Consider the following 20078-nt stretch of genomic DNA (forward strand, 5'->3'; position numbering starts at 1 on the left):
GAGATATCCTCAGATGTGACCTCAAAGGAGTTCTAGAAACAAAATAAAGTACATACAACCCGTGGCATTTCAGAACTGGCTGTGAAGGATGGTTCCCACAAGCACATAAGGAGATTCTCCCAGTGGAAGCATGCCAACTCGTCATTTCTAGGGAGAAATTGAAACCTGTCTGCTGAAGTTCAGGGTATATTTTGGTTTAATTATAAACTGAGCACAGATTTATGCAGAGATTTAATTAAGTTGGGTAAAATTAAGGAAAAACTGGGGGTGGAGTGCCAGACTTCTGCTTCGCTTACCTCAGTTGCAAACTGTGTCAGACAGCCTTGGGTAGGTAAACAAGTGCATGGACAGGCAGCATTTCAGTTTTGACTGCTCTATTTAGACTAACGAGGTTACTAATTAGAACACAGGATGATTCCACATCCAGTGGCAGCACTACATGACATTACTTTAGCAGACCTCAAACTTCATCTGCTGTTTCATTCCTTCCCTTATGCTAACATAGCTTGTTCAAGCACCCAGAATCTGGATTAGGGAATAAATCTGCCCAAAATTCAACTGCCACAGGCAGACTGGTTATGCTATGTCTAGTCTAATACCTTCAACCAAGAAATACAAAGATCTTTTAAGGACTGCTGAATTGCAAAATCCTATGGAAGTGTCCCTAAATCCATTGCAGGCTCTGTCCATCATAGGCAAGAGCTTAAGGGCTCTTAATTCTCATAAAATACTTAAAATGAGTTTAAATATTTCTCAACAGCCTATTACTCTCACCTAGCAGTTCCACCTTCTCCAGCAGGACCCATTTCCACAGCAGAATGGGTGCTGGGACTTCAGCTGCTCCCTCCCACTAAGTTCAAATGCATTAAAACTGAGGGGCTGGACAAAACCAGAATTGTAAACTGCCTTCAAGAGTCTAATTTTAATCTCTGAAGACTCCTCTTTTCCCCTTTTAGCAAGGACTAAAAATCCAAAATCACTACCCAAACCAAGCAAACACCCTAAAACAAACAAGAAAGAACTACTGAACCCAGATATTCCTTTTATAATCAAACTGACAACACAACTGCAAAAACAGACTAACAAGGATTTTTAAAGTTCAAGTCTTTAATTCTTCTGTATAAAGGCAAATTGCCAAAAATGTAACACATTCCCTTTATTTACAAGCATCATAAATCACAGGGAAACATGCACACTGGAACAACAAGGTTCTAAATATTACCTCTTGGAAAAGTGCTGTACAGATGTGTCCCTTGTACACACATGCTCCGTGCTCTGTGGTGTGTGACTGATACACCCTTGTGTTGGGAAAAATGCCTGAGCATGCCTGGAAATAACATTTCGGGAGGGAGAGTAGTTTCTGAGAAAGCAGCTTACTTCAAAATCAGCAGCACAATGGGCTCTTGGCCCTGGGTACTGCCAGCCCCATAGCAAGGGAAAGGAAAACCAAACTGCAGAAACAACTCCCAGCTCTAGCAGCCACTGGTATCCCAGTACATGCTACACAAGAATTGTAAAATTCTTGTAACTGGCACGTGAATTTAGTCCAAGCCACTGTAGCCACGGCTCTCGCTTCAAACTTCTGCACACAGTGCTAGCAGAATAAAAAAAGGAGAGCCTGTCCCAACACCATCACAACCCTTAGCCTGGACAAGAGCAGCTCCACACCTGCAAATACTGCTATTTGTCTCCAACAGTTGTAGGAACAGCAGGCACTGAATGCATCCTCTCCTACTCTAACTGTAGACTGGCTCTTTGGGTCAGGCTGCAACACACATAAAAGCAAAATCCAGGTATTTAAGCTGTGCTTCTGTTCTAACAGTCACTCAACCCCTTCAAGGAAAGCATCTGATTTTGATAAACCATATACCTTTCCTTTCTCTTCTCTCACCTGGCTTACGCAAATGCCACCTTAATACATCTCAGAGAACAATAAATAGGCCAAAAGGGTGATCACCCAACCCAAAAGTTATGAACAGCTTGTCTTTAATGACTGGAGGAAGGCTGAAATTATCTACATTCTTTTGATGCAGTTCTTCAGGCTGGATGTCCAGTTCTGGTCCAGTGGAGCAGAGGAGGTTCCTTGGTTGGAGGGGGTGGATTTCAGTCTGATTTGACACTGGACCAATTCACTGGTAAAACATCAGCACACCTCGAGGAACAAGACCTCCAGAGGGAATGGCAGGATCCATCACCTGAAGCAGCCTTTGAAAAATAATGCACATGTCACCTGCCAATGCAGGCAGAACAAAAACGTCCTCACAAAAGCTTTAAGGAACATCCATTGTCATTGCAGCACAGGCTTCACAAAATCTGGAGTTTTACACTTGAGGCACAGCTTGCAGAAAACAATCTATCCTTATAAAGATCTGGAGAAACCTAAACAAAAAAGCAGGTAACAGCATTTTATAAACGTGCTATATCCAGGCCTTTACAGCAAAACATTTTCCTCTTTTAAGCTGTAGTGTTACAGTAGTAGTAAATGAAAGAGAGCACTGCATATGGTGAGCTTATAGCAGAGTATAAAGGAGAAACTCATACTGTCCATACTAAAGAAAGTATTACAGCTAGTATGAACATTTTGAGATGCCCTACATTCCTGAAGTATTTGTCAGAGAGAAAAGGAAGAAGTTGAGCCTATTTTTACCAACCCCTTGCATCATTTTCACCTAAATGTCATTATTAATTCATAAAACACACTTTTATCTCAATTCTAATTAACAAATTTCTGACATATCTTAAGTATCCTATTGGCTAAGGTTTTTCCCTAGAAATCAACCAGATAATTTCTGTCTTAAACAGGAATAAATGTGAATGTTTCTTTTAGCAAAAGGGAAGGTAGTGTGGAATTCTACCATGTAAACCACTATCTAGTTTTCAAGCAAGATTAAACTTCCACAGATAAAGTTCCTGATGCTTGAGAATTAGAGCTCATCACACCTAAAAGCCAAGGTTAAAGGCAGTGTTTCTCTAAATACTGATCTTTCCATCCCAGAAAACCGATGTATTGCTCCACAGAGAAGGTATTCACTTTATATATTCTACATCTAACAGAGCCCTTTTTTCACTTACAACATTTGATTACAAACCCAATGAATACATACACTCCTTAATACAGCCTTATTTACAACAAAGACCACTGCAAAAAAAGCTAAATATCAACTATGTGGAAACCAGAAAGGCTATTAACTGTGATGTAGAGATGCTTCTTTTACCTGAATAATTTCACCTTATGTTGATTGCATGTATGCCGACTGCAAATCTCTTCCTCTTTCAGTGCAGATCCTACACGACAGCACCAGTTTTCCAAGACTTGATCTGCTGATCTCAGACTACATCCCTATTCTTCAAGTCTTTTTCCATCACAGGAGAAATTGCTTCTTCAATACTTCTATATACAAGGAGAGACTAGATATTTTCAAATATTGAATTAGCACTTTAGCAAGTGAAAGCATGTTAAATCTTATTCATGCTCCAAGAATTTAAATTGAAAAACAATAAAGTCAAAAGAAAAATGTCATTAGCATATTTTTTAAAAGCCCTAGATACCTTTTCCTCACATTTCTATAATCCAAAATCTAAGTGTAAAACTAATTTTGGCCATATTCTTAATGAGTTTTATAAGGCAAAATTTTCAAAGATCACTGATTAACAGACATTTATATCCTAGTCCATGTTTAATAGCCTGCATCAAATGTAGATCAAAGACAACCTAATTACACAAATATTAACTTCTAATAAAATCTGTTTAACCCAGATTACCACCCACCCTATTAATGCACCACAGGAATCTACAGTCCAAGAGAAAATTTTCACTAAAATCTACCGCTGCAAATGCCAAGTTGTTATTTCATCACAAAAATATTAAGAGACAGAAAAGGTGCTATTGATGGGATAAAACACTAATAAAATAAAAGAAAAAATGATCTGCCTGAACTGAACAGTTCAATCTGTAGAATGATACTGTGGATGGGCGACTGAAACAGAACAGATCAAGTAAGCAGTCAGCACAAACTCACCTTGGTATTTAGATTTTTTTCTACAGTATTGTATCTTCAGCATTTGCACTTTCCCATCCTCTGACAGGGTATTCTGACTGATGTCCATCCAATAAACTGCTACAAAGTTTAAGGCTACAAATAAAGAAACCAAAAACCAAGGATTAAATGGCTTTATTATGGCAACTTTAAATACTAAATACAGCTACAATCCATTTACATTAACACAGACTATAACAGGAAAACATAAGGCCAGAATTTACCACACAACATATAAATACTGATCAAGACATTCCTAAGATAAATAGTCAAAAAAAAGCTAAAATCAAATATTTATAATAAATGCTTGGAATGAATTACAGCAAGAAAGCAACAAAGCTACTAAAATATTATGCAAAAATGCCTCTCAAACCCCAACTGATGAGCTGCATTTGATACCTCTCCAGCTTGAAGTCTGTATCTCTGCAAGTCTTGCTGTCAGGCAGAAAGCAGCTGGATTTCTTCTGTTTTGGATTGTTCCATCCTGAAGAACAACTGGGCAGAATTGAGTCACTGCATAAAAAGAAACAACTATCAGGGTCATCACTACAAAACAATCTGGAGGGAGACAGAGAGGAAGCTTCCAGCTCTTAGGCTGAGCAAGCGAGAGGCAAACTTCCAATTCTTTCCACAAGACAGAGTGTGAAAGGGACTCATCATTTCCCAGCATTACCTGGGATGGTCGAGGCAGCAGAAAGCAACAGATGGAGAGTCAGACTGGAAAAAGCCAAGTAAACTCAAAGAACAGAAATAACAACCAAACAAACCACGTGCTGGAGGAAATGTAAGAAGGCAAAAAAAAAAAACCAAAAAAAAAAACATAGTAGCAACCAGTGAAGGAAAAGATGAAAAAGAAAAGGACACCTTGACAGCATAAGCAACAAACAGAAATAACAACATAATCACTGGGGTATTTACCTTGTTATTTCTATACTTTGTTGTACTGTCATTACTTCATCTTTTTCACCAAAGGCTTCCCACCCTGAGCACTTTGAAAAAGCGTCCTGATGTCCTGAGTCAGTAAGGCTGGAAAGAAAATGAACAAGTCTGAATCCACGCACTGTGCTAACACAGTTCCTCTTCATTTTTCAGAAGGGGGGCTAAGCAGAGAGAAGAAACCATACCTGCATGAACATTTTTACTAAGGTTAGTGTGAAGCATCTACTAAACTGTCAAAACCTTTAGTGCTGCCTAAATCTACACTCAAAATACAACCTGTGCGGTGTCTTCTGACACTTTGCAACGGAGCACTGTAAATATTTGCTCTCACACAGCACAATTATTCTGACATGATTTCCCTTCCTCATTAAATTGCACACATTTAGATCAAATTAAAGCTATTAACAAAGGGAGGGGAAAATACCAGTCATGTTCCAAAAATCAGTGCAAAGTATCAATGAATTCCCACATCACGTGGAGAATCATTTCATACCTTTCCAGTGTGTGGTACATCTGCAGATAAGGGTTTTTGCTCTCTGAAGCCACAGAGGAGTCAGAATTGTTTCTTCTTCTGCGTTTCCATACTGGAGAAGAATTGGGAGAACAGGAACTACAAAAATAGATTTTACACACGTAACATTTTTTATCTATGTTTAAACGTTTATCCGTGTTCTGCTAAGTAGCAGCATATGCTGCTGAGGAAGTTTTCTTTTGGGGTATGATTCTTCAGTCACACACAGGAACACGGAGCAAATCGCTCACAGTTTAGAAGCAAAACCATTTTGAGCTTCACACACATCCCCCCAGGACAAGATATTTCACTCCACAGGGAAATGCATGTCACAGTCAGCCTCCCTGCTGTGCTGCAGACAGGCACAACGCTATGAAGGATGGGGACTCCTGCTTCTGAAAAAGCACCCCTACTTTCACAACATGCCAGCAATGGTCAAAGCAGCCTCACTACTCTGCTGTATAAACTGAGAAGCTGAAAAAACACTGCATTTCCTTCTGTTAAATCATGTCATTCAGCAATGCTGGCAATTTTTCCATATTCTGTGCTCTGTACCACTGAGGGATCACATTCAACAGCAGAAGTGTCAAACTCCAAAGCTGAGTATGGACTGCCCTTCCACACTAAACATTTCCTACAAAAACCTGACAGCACTGACATGTACTGAATTCTTTCCCTAAGTTAAGCACAGAAGTTTGCTCTCATACCTCTCAGGTCTGTGGGCAGTCTGTCTGCATTCATCTCCACACTCGTTTCTTGTCTGCTTTTCGTCAAACACAAAGGAGCCAGGAAAATCCTCATCTTTGCAGAACCATTCCTGGGAACTCCCTGAAGGTTCAGTACTACTAAATACAGCACAAAAAAAAAAAAAAGCTTTAAAAAACTACCCATCTGTCTTACTGCTCCAAACAGAAAACAGTTCAGCTGCAGTAAGAATTAGCACTTCATCTGACACCCAAATGGTATAAAAACTGCAAGTTCTACTACAGGTCAATTACAACACAGGTAAAACTATTCACACAGCGCAGTAACACAGCTAAGAGAATTCCATTCGCTCTTCTCCTCCAAATTAACTCTCACTTTCCAGAAAAGTCACCTTACATTGTGCCCACCAGTGTAAATACAAAGGGGAAGGGAATGTACTACTGCAGGCAGACCTAATGCCTTTCTCCCCAGAACACCCCATACCCTGACTGCAGATTAACTGAGACTAAATAACTGCAATATCTTGAAGACTAACAGAATTCAAATGGAAAACAACGCATTCAAGAAGACTCCCATTGCCAAGTCTGATCTTCTTTCCCCCAGTCAGGAATGCTCTAAAGGAACGACAGAGCCCTCCTTCAATTCCTTAAGCCCTGACTTAATTCACCCATGTAACATACACGGGCTGCAGATCCCAGGTTTCTTCAGCAGGAGGATCCCAGGCATGCAGTGCTATCTTCCACAGCTTGATCTGCTGGTCCCAGGACCTACGGCTGTACTTCTTAAACTTGTTGGGAGTTGTAGGGTGAACTCCTGGAAGTCGCTGGCTCCTGGAAACACACAGTGACATTTGTTATTCCAGAGCAGAAGGAGTGTTTCCCTTAATAAGAATCCCTCATCCATCAGGTCACACAAGCATCAGTGGTCTAATAAATAAAACATTCGTATTTTTAAACACTTACTGAAATGTGTCTATTATAAGATGCTACCAAAAATCAATCCCAAAAGCAACAACCAACCATAATGTGCTGAGTCAGACTGGAGGCTCATCCAGTCCAGCACTCTGACAGCTGCCAACAGCAGAGCCCTGCTGCCCATGAACAAAGATGAGACAGAAGCATAACTCATACTGCTTCAATATGATCCTAACCTCCAGCTCCTTCTACTTCACTTTTCCTCAGTCAAGTGCAGCCTCTTTTCTTTGGTATTGTACTCAGTCTGCCAAGGATGGAGCTACCTTCCTCCCCAGCAGTCCCTGGAGTGCTGTGTTTTGCACTGATTGCTAAAACAGTGCTGACAAACACACTGGCTTTTGGGCATTACTGAACAGTGCTTGCACAGCTTCAAGGCCTTCTCCTTTCCCCACCCACAGACACTAAGGTGAGAGTGAACACTAAGCTGAGAGGGAAAAGTGCTGGCACAGCTGACTCCAATTACCCAGAGATATATCCCACATCATACCATGTCACACTCAGCAGTAAAAACCACAGGAAGAATTTCAGGAGAACCAAGGTTGTGTGCTATTCCACACACACACACCCCCCAGGAACAACTAAGAATTCATCCTGAAATCTGCAACACGGGGCAACTTACTTTGGAACTTCTTTAATGTATCTGTCATATGCAAGGGTATTCTTGCCAAAATTGATCTGTTTTTGTCTTCTCCTCAGGACCACCTCATCAGTTTCCCTTTCAGCTGGATTGCTAGAGTTGCTTGAAACAGAACTTGAAAATAAAAATAAAAATGAAGTTGAAAAGAACCTGAATAGATTTCTACGAAGTTACACAAGCACATATTCCAGGACTGCCCTGTATTCTTAATGATAGACAGGGAGCACAACTCTTAACTCACTAGTTCACAGAAATGAAAGCTGTGCTAATCAAATCTCAATCTCAGACAATCACACAAGGAGCTTTTGAGATAAAGCTTTCCAATGCTACTCCCTCCTTCAGGGTTCCTTCAGGCTTGATGTGAAACAGCCTGTCTGTGGTTTCAAATCTTCATTACTGCATGTGAATGAGCCAGAGATCATCACATGGTTGTTGCTAAAACCAATGCTAAAAACAATAAGCAGTAATAGATCAATACCTACTTTGTCATTTTTTTATTCGATGCTCTCATTGTCTTGCCTTCTTCAGTTCTACCCTCCCAGCTGGGGCAACTGGAAAGAGGCCTAGAATGTTCTGATGTTGTAGAGCTAGAAAACAGTGGGAATTCAAGAGGAATGTTTGCTGCTTGTAACACATTTACTCAACAGAAACATCAATAATAGACAAAACCAGCTCCACAACAGTAAAAGCATGGGCATGTTCCTTCTCTGTTTCAGTGCTTAGTCACCTCCAGCCTGCCCTCTTCTGTCAATTTTATCGCCTCAACATTTAACAAGTCATGTATGTAATCCAGAAGTAGATTTAGCTGACAGTCTTACCTTCCCTAAATGGTTTCACATCAACAGATGAAATTGCCATGAAAGCTGACAATGTCATTTTAACACACGCCAAAGATTCCACACTGAATAGGAACAAATCCACTCAGCAAAGAAAAACACAAAACACTGCTGGCACATCCACTAACGTCTCACACTCATACCCTACTCTTAGTATTTTTTATGACCACACCAAAGACATAGAAAACACTCCTGAATACAAGGCCTTTCCTAAGCTCTTCAAAACATTCATTCCTTAATGAAGCAATATTAAACATGCCATCAAGAATTAAAATCACCTTCATACAGTGGAATGCTCAGAAATGTACCACATACATTAAAATGTTTTCACGTACCCTTAGTAAAACATTTCCTCTTACATTCTGTTCAGTTTTCTGCACATATCTCAGCACCCACCACGTTTCACCCTTGCTATCAGACTGTAAGTCTCAACCAGTCTCAACCACTTCCTCCATCTTGGGTGTTTAGTTGAGAATATCCAAAAGCCAAGCAAAATATTCATAGAATTACCCAAGTATAAAATTCTATCTCATCTCAAATTGTCCTCAGGAATGGACTACAGGGAAAAAAATAGGTGCCCACTAAAAACTGCAGTACAGCTGAATATACCACGTGGACTGTGAAGAGACAAAGATGGTCTGCCCACATTTACACATAAAGATGCATAAGCAAAGTATGAAAGTCACAGCAAATGGGAGTTTTATACTAATACTGAAGACTTCAGCAACAAAGGGCTTAAACTACTGCTTCGCTACATAGCCCTTCTCCCTTTCATTTTGAATACTTGCTAATACTGTGGCACGTATTTCAAGGAGACAAACTGGATGGTCTTCTTTAGGCATGATGAATGCCCAAAGAACTTTGTGCTACTCTATTAGAGGAAAACACCCAACCTAAACAGGTCCAAGCTTTTCCTGGAGTCCTAAAGAAGAGCACAGCAAAGTGGAGATTTAAACAAAAAATTTACACTTACTCCTTACCTCTCCAGCCAGTGGTCTGCATGGCCACACTGATATTCCTCAAACACCAGAGAATCGGAATATTTGCAGCTTCTACGTTCCTGCTCTTGATGCCAGCAGTGTGGATGTTGCACAGAACTAGAAAAGAAGAATTTTCATCTGAAATCAAGTCACTGGTAGTCACTGAACATGGCCTATAAAAATCAAAGATGGACCATTTGATTTGGCATATGGATATGTGATTCATACCAACTTACTCAGGCAACACATATTTAACACTAGTGTTAGTGCAACTGCTGAGAAAATATCTCTGACTAATGCAATTAAGACATCTAAATTTTCAAATAAACCCTTAATATTTTGATAATCAAAAATATACTCTTTTTGCAAACAAATTGGCAGGGAAGAAAAACCTAATTGAGGACTGCCACCAGCAATTATGGACATGCGGGCATGTCCATCTTCTGTCAGCAGTACATTATCTGGCATTTATTTACTGCTCCGTCCAGTAGTAAACTCACAGAAAAGACAAGTCCAGAAACTACACTTCAACACAATGGCTAGGGAGAAGTAGGTCAAATGTTTATGTGGAAACACTTTTACACAGGAAATTCTTGACCAGAAGCAGCTGTGGAGCCCCTACAAGGAGGTCAGGGACAGGGAGCTGCCTGTAGTGCTCAGGGCACACTGGTGGGTCAGCCAGGGATTGCTTAAGGGTTGAGTTCTCTACTTTCTCCTCCTCGGTTCTGGTGGTTTTGACTTTTTAAATGACACCTTACTACACAAAACACAACCACAGCATCTACCAACACCAGACCTGGCTTCTGGGCTAAGGAGGGCAGCTGCAGATCCACTGCCACACCTGCCCGAGAGAACCACCTGGCACTGCAGCCTCTGCACTGTAAATACATGGTGTTTCTGTATGTGTGAGTTATAAACAATAAATACAGTTATTGGCTTCTGCATTTAGGTATTAACTTTTGTTTTGCAAGGTATTATTGATCACAAAAATCCTGATATATTACAATTTGTAATTACTGCTTTTGATATAGTATAATCTGTCAGTTTATATATGCACTGTATAGCTTTTATAAAAGTAGTGTAATATATACTATTTTAGACCACGGCATAATAGAGACTGTGAAATGCTGAAGTGATTTTTCATGTAACTAACTTAGAAAATGGTTTAAAATAATTAGGTGATTTTCATTTGGGGTCTATCTTATCAAAAAGACAAGACCCCCACATTTGGGGTCTATCTTATCAAAAAGACAAGATAACATATACAGAAATCAGAGCACCAAAAGAAGGATGAATTTATTAAATCTCATTATCATGCAGTGAAAATACAACAGGATGGAACCACGAGAAGAAATAACATACATTAGTTTAATCTACAAGATGAAGACAAGGCAAAGGTTAAAACCAAGCAAAAGAACATCTAAAGTCAAAACAATATTTGAATACGTATAAACTCCTATGAAAATGCATGTACCACCTGTAATGTAACAGAATATAGAGAACTTGGTTTAAGTTAAAGGTGTGCTTTTGGCAAATAGCCATGTACCCCAGCACTGGATTTTATCCCATTTATGGCTTAATAAATTTTTATACAAATTTTAAATAGTGAGCTGTGTTACGCACACAATTAGATAAAAGTTTTGTATAGGACATACTATTGGTACATGCCAGTGCTTCCTTGGAAGAACAAATTTTTAGTCATTGCCCCTGCTGATTTCATGACATCCAGTGTCACCCCTTCCCATCTGGTAGTTGTGAAAAGTATTTGGAGGCTTTTTTCCCCCTGAGGTTCTTATAGGGATTTCATACACACCTTCTTCCATTTATGCAACCCTCTGCATTCAGGCTGTAGCAGGAAAATCCATCCAAGGAAGACTTACCATGTACACCTTCAGGAGAATTTAAGCCCTATTTGCATTTATTCCCATGTTCTCAGGTAAGACACTGCATACAGATAAGCCAGACTGATTTCCACCCATATAAAGTTTTACCTGGTAAAAATAACTTTAAAATTAAAACCAGAAGTCTTACAAAGAATTGACTGTATTTTTATTAAACTCTTCAGAGGCTTTTAAGGTTAAATGCATGTATTCATTAAGCCTTTTGCCTAAGGGCCATCCAAATAACACTGTTCATTTTAAACAGTCAAGCTATCTAGCAAAAAAACCCATCAACCCCAAAAACCACAAATGAGAAATCCTGCAGTAAGTCTTTGGAAGAAAATGTCTTGTAATCCATGTAAGAGCTTGAGTATTTATATCTCAACTCCTTCAACAGCTCCAAGTCCACAAACACTTCTTTAAAAATGGCACTGAGAACCTCAGTCTTACTGAGCTTTGTCCTGAATGGAATGGTGCTTAGCTGCAGTCAAGCAAGTTTTACAGTATCAGAGAAAGGTTTGAGTTGGAAGGGACCTTCAAGATCACCCAGTTCCAACCCTCTGCTAAGGGAAGGGACACCTTCCACTAGAACTGGCTGCTCAAAGTCCTGTTCAATCCCTTTAGCACGTCCAAGAATGGGGCAGCCACAACTTCTCTGGTCAATTTAGTCCAGTTTACACAGATACAATAAAAATACTCATACTGAAGAGATCCCATGATAACTTGGTATCTTGGGTTCAAGCTATGCCAAACCTCATGATAGAAAAACTGTACTCAAATAATTGATTAAAAATATCTTCTGCTTGGAAAAAAAAATGTTTTTTGGGTTGACAAATTAAGTTAACCTAAAAAAACAACAGGTAACATGTTTTCCCAATATGCTCTGAAACATTACAAACTTTGGAAGTAAATAATATAGCCATGAGCTATGTTTTGAGAAAGACCTGTGGAGTCACAGCATGCTGGGAAATTTGGGCAATACATGATACATTCATATGGGGTATTTGTACGGACAAAGTCCACCCACAGACTGGCTTTGGTTTTATGACATCATATTTATATAATAAATTACAGATTACAACATTGCCAACCAAATCAGTGTTGTGCAAAAGCATACACACAGCTAGAAATGCAAAAATAAATAAATATTAGTGATTCACACACAATAATAAAAAAGAAAATTCTTTCAGCAAATATTTTGGTCACTTGCATTACCTAAGGGGTTTTTTGTTTTCTATTTGTTTTGTTCTTTTGCCCGTTTGTTGTCACTACAAAACAACTTAATCTACAGGGAGACAGAGAGGAAGCTTCCAGCTCTTAGGCTGAGCAAGTGAGAGGCAAACTTCCAATTCTTTCCACAAGAGAGAGTGTGAAAGGGACTCATCATTTCCCAGCATTACCTGGGGTGGTCGAGGCAGCAGAAAGCAACAGATGGAGAGTCAGACTGGAAAAGCCAAGTAAACTCAAAGAACAGAAATAACAACCAAACAAACCACGTGCTGGAGGAAATGTAAGAAGGCAAAAAAAAAAAAACAACATAGTAGCAACCAGTGAAGGAAAAGATGAAAAAGAAAAGGACACCTTGACAGCATAAGCAACAAACAGAAATAACAACATAATCACTGGGGTATTTACCTTGTTATTTCTATACTTTGTTGTACTGTCATTACTTCATCTTTTTCACCAAAGGCTTCCCACCCTGAGCACTTTGAAAAAGCGTCCTGATGTCCTGAGTCAGTAAGGCTGGAAAGAAAATGAACAAGTCTGAATCCACGCACTGTGCTAACACAGTTCCTCTTCATTTTTCAGAAGGGGGGCTAAGCAGAGAGAAGAAACCATACCTGCATGAACATTTTTACTAAGGTTAGTGTGAAGCATCTATTAAACTGTCAAAACCTTTAGTGCTGCCTAAATCTACACTCAAAATACAACCTGTGCGGTGTCTTCTGACACTTTGCAACGGAGCACTGTAAATATTTGCTCTCACACAGCACAATTATTCTGACATGATTTCCCTTCCTCATTAAATTGCACACATTTAGATCAAATTAAAGCTATTAACAAAGGGAGGGGAAAATACCAGTCATGTTCCAAAAATCAGTGCAAAGTATCAATGAATTCCCACATCACGTGGAGAATCATTTCATACCTTTCCAGTGTGTGGTACATCTGCAGATAAGGGTTTTTGCTCTCTGAAACCACAGAGGAGTCAGAATTGTTTCTTCTTCTGCGTTTCCATACTGGAGAAGAATTGGGAGAACAGGAACTACAAAAATAGATTTTACACACGTAACATTTTTTATCTATGTTTAAACGTTTATCCGTGTTCTGCTAAGTAGCAGCATATGCTGCTGAGGAAGTTTTCTTTTGGGGTATGATTCTTCAGTCACACACAGGAACACGGAGCAAATCGCTCACAGTTTAGAAGCAAAACCATTTTGAGCTTCACACACATCCCCCCAGGACAAGATATTTCACTCCACAGGGAAATGCATGTCACAGTCAGCCTCCCTGCTGTGCTGCAGACAGGCACAACGCTATGAAGGATGGGGACTCCTGCTTCTGAAAAAGCACCCCTACTTTCACAACATGCCAGCAATGGTCAAAGCAGCCTCACTACTCTGCTGTATAAACTGAGAAGCTGAAAAAACACTGCATTTCCTTCTGTTAAATCATGTCATTCAGCAATGCTGGCAATTTTTCCATATTCTGTGCTCTGTACCACTGAGGGATCACATTCAACAGCAGAAGTGTCAAACTCCAAAGCTGAGTATGGACTGCCCTTCCACACTAAACATTTCCTACAAAAACCTGACAGCACTGACATGTACTGAATTCTTTCCCTAAGTTAAGCACAGAAGTTTGCTCTCATACCTCTCAGGTCTGTGGGCAGTCTGTCTGCATTCGTCTCCACACTCGTTTCTTGTCTGCTTTTCGTCAAACACAAAGGAGCCAGGAAAATCCTCATCTTTGCAGAACCATTCCTGGGAACTCCCTGAAGGTTCAGTACTACTAAATACAGCACAAAAAAAAAAAAAAAAGCTTTAAAAAACTACCCATCTGTCTTACTGCTCCAAACAGAAAACAGTTCAGCTGCAGTAAGAATTAGCACTTCATCTGACACCCAAATGGTATAAAAACTGCAAGTTCTACTACAGGTCAATTACAACACAGGTAAAACTATTCACACAGCGCAGTAACACAGCTAAGAGAATTCCATTCGCTCTTCTCCTCCAAATTAACTCTCACTTTCCAGAAAAGTCACCTTACATTGTGCCCACCAGTGTAAATACAAAGGGGAAGGGAATGTACTACTGCAGGCAGACCTAATGCCTTTCTCCCCAGAACACCCCATACCCTGACTGCAGATTAACTGAGACTAAATAACTGCAATATCTTGAAGACTAACAGAATTCAAATGGAAAACAACGCATTCAAGAAGACTCCCATTGCCAAGTCTGATCTTCTTTCCCCCAGTCAGGAATGCTCTAAAGGAACGACAGAGCCCTCCTTCAATTCCTTAAGCCCTGACTTAATTCACCCATGTAACATACACGGGCTGCAGATCCCAGGTTTCTTCAGCAGGAGGATCCCAGGCATGCAGTGCTATCTTCCACAGCTTGATCTGCTGGTCCCAGGACCTACGGCTGTACTTCTTAAACTTGTTGGGAGTTGTAGGGTGAACTCCTGGAAGTCGCTGGCTCCTGGAAACACACAGTGACATTTGTTATTCCAGAGCAGAAGGAGTGTTTCCCTTAATAAGAATCCCTCATCCATCAGGTCACACAAGCATCAGTGGTCTAATAAATAAAACATTCGTATTTTTAAACACTTACTGAAATGTGTCTATTATAAGATGCTACCAAAAATCAATCCCAAAAGCAACAACCAACCATAATGTGCTGAGTCAGACTGGAGGCTCATCCAGTCCAGCACTCTGACAGCTGCCAACAGCAGAGCCCTGCTGCCCATGAACAAAGATGAGACAGAAGCATAACTCATACTGCTTCAATATGATCCTAACCTCCAGCTCCTTCTACTTCACTTTTCCTCAGTCAAGTGCAGCCTCTTTTCTTTGGTATTGTACTCAGTCTGCCAAGGATGGAGCTACCTTCCTCCCCAGCAGTCCCTGGAGTGCTGTGTTTTGCACTGATTGCTAAAACAGTGCTGATAAACACACTGGCTTTTGGGCATTACTGAACAGTGCTTGCACAGCTTCAAGGCCTTCTCCTTTCCCCACCCACAGACACTAAGGTGAGAGTGAACACTAAGCTGAGAGGGAAAAGTGCTGGCACAGCTGACTCCAATTACCCAGAGATATATCCCACATCATACCATGTCACACTCAGCAGTAAAAACCACAGGAAGAATTTCAGGAGAACCAAGGTTGTGTGCTATTCCACACACACACACCCCCCAGGAACAACTAAGAATTCATCCTGAAATCTGCAACACGGGGCAACTTACTTTGGAACTTCTTTAATGTATCTGTCATATGCAAGGGTATTCTTGCCAAAATTGATCTGTTTTTGTCTTCTCCTCAGGACCACCTCATCAGTTTCCCTTTCAGCTGGATTGCTAGAGTTGCTTGAAACAGAACTTGAAAATAAAAATAAAAATGAAGTTGAAAAGAACCTGAATAGATTTCTACGAAGTTACACAAGCACATATTCCAGGACTGCCCTGTATTCTTAATGATAGACAGGGAGCACAACTCTTAACTCACTAGTTCACAGAAATGAAAGCTGTGCTAATCAAATCTCAATCTCAGACAATCACACAAGGAGCTTTTGAGATAAAGCTTTCCAATGCTACTCCCTCCTTCAGGGTTCCTTCAGGCTTGATGTGAAACAGCCTGTCTGTGGTTTCAAATCTTCATTACTGCATGTGAATGAGCCAGAGATCATCACATGGTTGTTGCTAAAACCAATGCTAAAAACAATAAGCAGTAATAGATCAATACCTACTTTGTCATTTTTTTATTCGATGCTCTCATTGTCTTGCCTTCTTCAGTTCTACCCTCCCAGCTGGGGCAACTGGAAAGAGGCCTAGAATGTTCTGATGTTGTAGAGCTAGAAAACAGTGGGAATTCAAGAGGAATGTTTGCTGCTTGTAACACATTTACTCAACAGAAACATCAATAATAGACAAAACCAGCTCCACAACAGTAAAAGCATGGGCATGTTCCTTCTCTGTTTCAGTGCTTAGTCACCTCCAGCCTGCCCTCTTCTGTCAATTTTATCGCCTCAACATTTAACAAGTCATGTATGTAATCCAGAAGTAGATTTAGCTGACAGTCTTACCTTCCCTAAATGGTTTCACATCAACAGATGAAATTGCCATGGAAGCTGACAATGTCATTTTAACACACGCCAAAGATTCCACACTGAATAGGAACAAATCCACTCAGCAAAGAAAAACACAAAACACTGCTGGCACATCCACTAACGTCTCACACTCATACCCTACTCTTAGTATTTTTTATGACCACACCAAAGACATAGAAAACACTCCTGAATACGAGGCCTTTCCTAAGCTCTTCAAAACATTCATTCGTTAATGAAGCAATATTAAACATGCCATCAAGAATTAAAATCACCTTCATACAGTGGAATGCTCAGAAATGTACCACATACATTAAAATGTTTTCACGTACCCTTAGTAAAACATTTCCTCTTACATTCTGTTCAGTTTTCTGCACATATCTCAGCACCCACCACGTTTCACCCTTGCTATCAGACTGTAAGTCTCAACCAGTCTCAACCACTTCCTCCATCTTGGGTGTTTAGTTGAGAATATCCAAAAGCCAAGCAAAATATTCATAGAATTACCCAAGTATAAAATTCTATCTCATCTCAAATTGTCCTCAGGAATGGACTACAGGGAAAAAAATAGGTGCCCACTAAAAACTGCAGTACAGCTGAATATACCACGTGGACTGTGAAGAGACAAAGATGGTCTGCCCACATTTACACATAAAGATGCATAAGCAAAGTATGAAAGTCACAGCAAATGGGAGTTTTATACTAATACTGAAGACTTCAGCAACAAAGGGCTTAAACTACTGCTTCGCTACATAGCCCTTCTCCCTTTCATTTTGAATACTTGCTAATACTGTGGCACGTATTTCAAGGAGACAAACTGGATGGTCTTCTTTAGGCATGATGAATGCCCAAAGAACTTTGTGCTACTCTATTAGAGGAAAACACCCAACCTAAACAGGTCCAAGCTTTTCTTGGAGTCCTAAAGAAGAGCGCAGCAAAGTGGAGATTTAAACAAAAAATTTACACTTACTCCTTACCTCTCCAGCCAGTGGTCTGCATGGCCACACTGATATTCCTCAAACACCAGAGAATCGGAATATTTGCAGCTTCTACGTTCCTGCTCTTGATGCCAGCAGTGTGGATGTTGCACAGAACTAGAAAAGAAGAATTTTCATCTGAAATCAAGTCACTGGTAGTCACTGAACATGGCCTATAAAAATCAAAGATGGACCATTTGATTTGGCATATGGATATGTGATTCATACCAACTTACTCAGGCAACACATACTTAACACTAGTGTTCGTGCAACTGCTGAGAAAATATCTCTGACTAATGCAATTAAGACATCTAAATTTTCAAATAAACCCTTAATATTTTGATAATCAAAAATATACTCTTTTTGCAAACAAATTGGCAGGGAAGAAAAACCTAATTGAGGACTGCCACCAGCAATTATGGACATGCGGGCATGTCCATCTTCTGTCAGCAGTACATTATCTGGCATTTATTTACTGCCCCGTCCAGTAGTAAACTCACAGAAAAGACAAGTCCAGAAACTACACTTCAACACAATGGCTAGGGAGAAGTAGGTCAAATGTTTATGAGGAAACACTTTTACACAGGAAATTCTTGACCAGAAGCAGCTGTGGAGCCCCCACAAGGAGGTCAGGGACAGGGAGCTGCCTGTAGTGCTCAGGGCACACTGGTGGGTCAGCCAGGGATTGCTTAAGGGTTGAGTTCTCTACTTTCTCCTCCTCGGTTCTGGTGGTTTTGACTTTTTAAATGACACCTTACTACACAAAACACAACCACAGCATCTACCAACACCAGACCTGGCTTCTGGGCTAAGGAGGGCAGCTGCAGATCCACTGCCACACCTGCCCGAGAGAACCATCTGGCACTGCAGCCTCTGTTACACGTTTTTGTCTGTGCAAGCAACAGCAAACACACTGCTGTGTACGGGCCAGGTCTCTGCCCTTGGCTCAACACGGGAGAAGAAATAATTTTTGATGTTTTACTCTTGTCTTAACCGCCCATGTTTTCTTTCCCTTCCTCCTCCACCCTGCCTGGCTTTGGGAGTTTCCTGCTCCCAGACGGCTCCAAGTTACCAACACCACACGGCACAAACAGCACAAACAGCTCTCTCAGAATCACAGACCCAGACAAATGGTTCGCTTCCAAACCCGCAATGAATGATCAAACCCTTCCCTAACTACCTTAAACAATTCCTCGGCTTAACGACTTGAAAGAAAACAGTTTTTAAACCAGCTTAGCTAGACTACAACACGTGCCTTAAGTCCGACACTGTTTCTAAGGGGAAATGATAACCCAATATTATGTCTTTTAGAAGCATTCTAGTATTTACTTTGCACAGCCCGCCCACCCGAGCCTGATACCAAGCCCCAGCGCTCCCAGCCGGGCTGAGGCATCTCGCCGAGCCCACACGGCCTGTCCGGATCTGCTAGTCCCTCACTCGCCACCGACAGAGGAGGCCGAAGGAGCCCCCGCACGGGGGGCGAGGCCGAAGGAGAAGGGGCCGTTTGCCGGAGGACCATGGGCTGCACAGCCGGCACCTGCCTCCGGAGCCGCCCCGGGACAGGCAGCGCCGCACCCCGCCCGCCCAGCGGGGCGCTGCCCGCTCCGCTGCCCGTCCCCCCGCGGCCGCTCCCACCTGCGCAGCCGGCGCGGCCCGCCGGACATGGCTGAGGCGGGCGGCGGCCCGGCCGAACGCGGCCCCGGCCCGGCCCGGCCCGGCCGCGGCGGCAGCGCAGGCGCGGCCCGTCCTCCCGCGGGGAGCGCAGGCGCGGCCCGGAGAGCCCGGGCGGGCTCTGTTGGTGAGGGAATGCGGCTCAGTCTGACTAGGGGACAGAAAAGCGTCCTGCGCCTCTGTGAGGGCCCGGGCGCAGCTTCCCCTCACACCGAGGGCACCATTGCCCTCACGCCATCTTCCCCCGGCTGCATCCCCCGGGCCACTCGCAAATGCAGGCAAAACCCAGCTCCCACATCACGGAGTTACCTCACGCAATAGCCAAGAGTTCGTTTTGGGACAAGTAATTTTTCTCCTAGACGTAGTGAGGGCTTGGTGGCAACCATACGCTACAGGAATGTGTCCCACATTTCATACCATTAATGGAATCACAGAACAGTTTGGCTTGAAAAGGACCTTAAAGATAACTTGCTCGAATATTCATTTCTCAGTTCCTTAAATAGCTCAAAGTCAACAAGCATTTCTTAAGAAAGGCACTCTGAACTTTAACTACTGAGGTTATCCTGACTGGAATGATACTTAGCTGCAGGCTAGCTAGTTTCACAAA

At 41.5% G+C, this 20078-nt stretch overlaps 1 protein-coding gene across 1 annotated transcript; it reads right to left on the bottom strand.

Annotated features, from left to right (window-relative positions):
• Positions 1-1087: 1087 nt before the first annotated feature.
• On the bottom strand, positions 1088-20078 carry LOC137472921 (uncharacterized). The gene is made up of 19 exons (XM_068188463.1): positions 19781-20078; positions 17801-17917; positions 16467-16571; positions 15967-16086; positions 15054-15203; positions 14374-14511; positions 13649-13765; positions 13135-13242; positions 9620-9736; positions 8286-8390; positions 7786-7905; positions 6873-7022; positions 6195-6332; positions 5470-5586; positions 4956-5063; positions 4437-4550; positions 4020-4133; positions 3216-3391; positions 1088-2379 (listed from the first exon to the last, which is right to left on the bottom strand). Exons 1-17 carry the CDS (start codon positions 19855-19857, stop codon positions 4040-4042), a joined length of 1995 nt encoding a protein of 664 aa, XP_068044564.1. The 5' UTR covers positions 19858-20078; the 3' UTR covers positions 1088-2379; positions 3216-3391; positions 4020-4039.

Source organism: Anomalospiza imberbis, chromosome 4 (assembly GCF_031753505.1).
Source record: "Anomalospiza imberbis isolate Cuckoo-Finch-1a 21T00152 chromosome 4, ASM3175350v1, whole genome shotgun sequence".
Lineage (NCBI taxonomy): Eukaryota > Metazoa > Chordata > Aves > Passeriformes > Viduidae > Anomalospiza > Anomalospiza imberbis.